Source organism: Belonocnema kinseyi, chromosome 1, assembly GCF_010883055.1.
Source record: "Belonocnema kinseyi isolate 2016_QV_RU_SX_M_011 chromosome 1, B_treatae_v1, whole genome shotgun sequence".
Lineage (NCBI taxonomy): Eukaryota > Metazoa > Arthropoda > Insecta > Hymenoptera > Cynipidae > Belonocnema > Belonocnema kinseyi.
The window spans coordinates 12,579,201-12,583,440 of record NC_046657.1 but is presented as its reverse complement, the minus strand read 5'-3'; the positions used below and the strand labels follow the sequence as shown (position 1 = coordinate 12,583,440).

The window sequence follows — 4,240 nt, the reverse complement described above, 5'->3', positions numbered from 1 at the left end:
TCTAGTCGGGAGTGGTGCTGACTGAAAACAGATGATTTGGAGCGATTCGCGCGCCATCTGTTGGTCATTCTAAGGACTTATTGAACTACCCTCGTACAACAACAAAAATGCAGTTGACATTTATTAAAATTTAATCAGACAAAAAAAAAAATTGGAAAACAAACGGGCTTTTATAAATTTATAAATATAGACATTTAATTGAATATCTCACCTCTTCCTCGACTTCTCCGGGCGGTAAAACTTCTTCTTAAGTTTCTTCTCAATCAAAAACTCGACGACAAATGTCTCGATAATCAGGCAAACGAGAAAATTGAGAAGAGCAAGTCCCAAAATCATTCCTCTCCAGTCGTAAACGGGCGGCAAATAAAGTTGCAAAATAGTGACAATCCAGCCGGCAGGATATATTGTCACGTAAATTCCAATAGCGATCATCAAAACGATAGCAAAGGTAAAAGTTGTATTCGTATAGATTGCTTTCCTGTAAGGTTTACCCCTCGAGAAAATAACTGCCATCGTTATGTACTGGAACATGGAAGTGCAAAAGACTGAATAATTTTCGTAGCAGGTGTAATTGAGCGCGTCCTGCATTTTGAAGGGAGTGAACCAGGGAAATTTCTGGACGGCATAAAAAGCAGCGACTTGAAAAATTGTCATCACAATCATGTGAATTGTCAGGGAAAATAGAGGAGTGAAACTTAAAAGACTCGTCATTGGTGGCTTCTTGGACAATTGTCCCTCGTAGGCTTCCGTTTTTCCAAAAAAGAAGGCAAAATTGACGATTAGGCAGATGTCGATGAAGAGGAATTGGAAATCTGTGAGATTTGAGTCGATTGAGTAGAGTATAATGACTGAGAGGAATTCGGTGAGGGAGTAGGTCACCATGAATTTGAAAATTCCGAAGGAAGTGACGAGAGCCGCTCGTCCTTGTTGAATTACTGTTGGGACGCAAGTTATATCCGGTATCCGGGAGGTGAAAGGACTCGCGACACTGAAAATAAATTAATTGACATTTTATTAGAGTTCTTAAATTCCCGAGAATTTAAGTTCAGATTTTATAACCGAGAATATGACAGAAATTTGAAGAATTTAAAAGAATTTAAGACAATTTATGATTTTTAACTATATTTTTATTATTCAGGTTGTATCAGCGGTTGAATATACATTATTTTCTAGCTCAGACATATTCAGGAATTACAGTTTTTCATCTACAAATTTAAAATTTTCAAATGTATTAATTTATTTCAAATAAAATAAAGTTTTTTCTACTTTAAAAGATAACTCTTTAACAAAATACTGGAATTTTCCAAAAAAGAATTGAATTTTTAACATAATAGTTCAATATTCAACCTAAAAAGACAAATTTTTAACGAAAAATTGTCATAGTTTATATTTTAATAAAAAAAGAATTAAATTTATACAACAAAAGAAAATAATTTTAAAACCAAAAAGACGAATTTCCAACAACTAAAGATTTTTCACTCAAAAAATAAATAAACTTTGATATAAATTATTGAACCTTTAAATAAAAAGACAAATATTCTTTACAAAAATGCAATTTTTAAACAAAAAATATGACAGTTCAACAAAAAATTAATTTTCCACGAAACTGATGCAGTTTTACGCAAAAAAATGGAAATTTCAAACTTAAAAATAATTTTTTTACAAAAAAAAACGCCAAATTTCAAGTAATAAATATCAATCTTAAAAAATGGAAAAGTTCAATTTTCTGTGGAAAACTGAATTCTAAACAAAAAAAGAAGTATTTTCCACTAAACAGTTAAATTTCACAATGTAGTTTAACTTTTACCCAAGTTGTTGAATTTTCAATTAAAAAAGATTAATTTATAACAAGATAATTAAACTTTTAAACAACGAGATAACTTTTCAACTTAAAATATAAATCATTAACAAAAAAAGTGATTCTTAATAAAGCGATTCAACCAAATGTTTTAAACAAATTAGTTGAATTGTCAAGCAAAGAAGACAGATGAAGATTTAAATCAAAAAGATAAATTAAAAAAAAAAGAGTTGAATTTTCTGTTGAAAAAGATTTTTTGTCGATTTTTCACAATCAAACTATGAATTTTTTAACAAGAAATAATTTTCTAGCAAAAAAAATCAATTTTCAATCAAAAACACGAATTTTTAATGAAAAAGGATGACTTTTTAACAAAATTGCTGAAATCTCTAGCAAATAGTTGCATTTTTATCAAAAATATTAAATTTATCTTAAAGCAAAAGAATTTTGTATTACAAAAAAAGTTGACTTTTCATCCAAAAGAGATTCCAGTTAACTCAATAACATCAAAAATTGAATTTTTGTAACAAAAAATTATGTTTCTACGAAAAAAATGGAATTTTCAATCCAAAAAGACGAATTTCTTCAACCAAAAAGGATGAATTTTTAACAATATAGTTAAATTCTCTAACAAACAGTAGCATTTTTATCAAAAAAAGATTTAATTTCTGCTAAAGCAGATAAACTTTAAAATAAAAAAGACAAACTTTCAAAAAAAAAGTTGAATTTTTAACCGAAAAGTTAACGAAACAATGCAATTTTCTATTAATTAAAATAAATTCTGGGATTCTCATAAATTCTCAGCGAATTTATGAGAATCCAAGAATTTATTTTAATTAATGAAAAATTACATTTTTTCGTTAACTTTAAGCATTTTTTACCAAAAAAATTAAATTTTCAATTCAAAAAGACGAATTTTTAACCAAAAAGGACGACTTTTAAAGAAAATAGTTCAATTCTCCACCAAATATTTGCATTTTTATCCAAAAAGAATAATTCTGTACTTAAACAGATGAATTTGTAATAAAAAACAATTTTTTTTTATTAGTAGAACTTTCATCTAAAAAACATTTTAGTTCATTTTTCAACACCAAAATATAAATTTAAAAAAAAAGTAAATTTTCTACGAAATAGTCAATTTTTCAAGAAAATAGTATAATAGCTTAATTTTTAACCAAACAGTTGCATTTTTATTAAATAAAGATTTAATTTTTATGAAAGCAGGTAAACTTTAAAATAAAAAAGACAAACTTTAAAAAAAGAGTTGATTTTTCAACCGAAAAGTTAACGAAAAAATGCAATTTTCTATTAATTAAAATAAATTCTGAGATTCTTATAAATTCTCAGAGAATTTATTTCTCGGTAATATTCTCATTCTCGTTACCTTTCTTAAAGTATTATAACTGGCTCAGAACTCTACATTTTATCGATTTTTATTACATTTAAATTGCTAGAAATAGAGCTGATGGTTTTTTATGAAACAAAAAAGGGAGGTTTTACATTCAAATTTCGCGCCAGATAGGTATTTTCTACTTATTATTATTTCTTTTTTGTACAGTGAAAAATCAATTTTTTAGCTGAAAATTTAACTTTTCTGTTTTTGGCTGGAAACTGATCTTTTTCGGTTCAAAATTCAACTATTTGATTAAAAATGTATGTATTGTGTGGGCATTATTTTGTTATAATATATATATACAAATTATTATTATATTTTTCAACAAAATACATGAATTTTTAACCAAATAGATCTTCAATCAAGAAAAAGTGTATTTTCCAAAAAATAATTAAATTTTTAACCTTAATGATGAATTTTTGAAAAAAAATTAATTATTAAAAAAGTAATTGAATTTTTTACTAAAAATATACATTTTCTAGGAAAAATCGCATAGAGACATGTTTAGTAAAATAAAATCATTTTCGAACAAAAAAAACGAATTTTGAACAAAATTTTTACATTTTTATAAAAAAAACAAAAACTTTTAACTAAAATGATAATGGAATAGTTAAATTTTCAATTAAAAAAATTATTAACAAAACAGTTAAATTTTGAAGAAAAAAAGAGTAGATTTTTCAACTAAAATTATGCATCATTAACAAAAATTATGAATTATTTTTATAACTTGAAAAAATTATTATTTTTGACTAAGTGTATTTAGGTATAAATCATTACACAGGCCCACAAAAAAACAAGTGTCTGTGCAATTGACCAGACCTATATATTCTTATGTATTTTTCGACGCTGAATCCGAATTTGCAATAAAAAAGTAGGGTCCAGCTACTTTTTTATGGGGTTTTGATCGAAAAACCTCATTTTTTACGGTTCTTTCATGGTTTTTTTTTAATAAAAAAAAAATAAAGAAAAATTTTATTTTTTTGACTTCAGAATCGAATTCTACGGGAAAAAATACATCGAAAACCATGTTTTTATTTTTTTTTACAAAA

General features: G+C 25.8%; 2 protein-coding genes across 4 annotated transcripts in view; one reads left to right on the top strand and one right to left on the bottom strand.

Moving 5' to 3' along the window:
* Nucleotides 1-4,240, bottom strand: part of LOC117166873 (probable cation-transporting ATPase 13A3) — a 52,240-nt gene that overhangs the window by 5,088 nt on the left and 42,912 nt on the right. Inside the window, exon 18 of the mRNA XM_033351289.1 lies at nucleotides 212-988. Within this exon, the coding sequence (XP_033207180.1) occupies nucleotides 212-988 (777 nt within the window). The remainder of the gene's footprint in view (nucleotides 1-211; nucleotides 989-4,240) is intronic.
* The window catches only part of LOC117166880 (testis-expressed protein 10 homolog), a 58,829-nt gene that overhangs the window by 26,355 nt on the left and 28,234 nt on the right, over nucleotides 1-4,240 (top strand). The gene's annotated exons all lie outside the window — the stretch shown is intronic.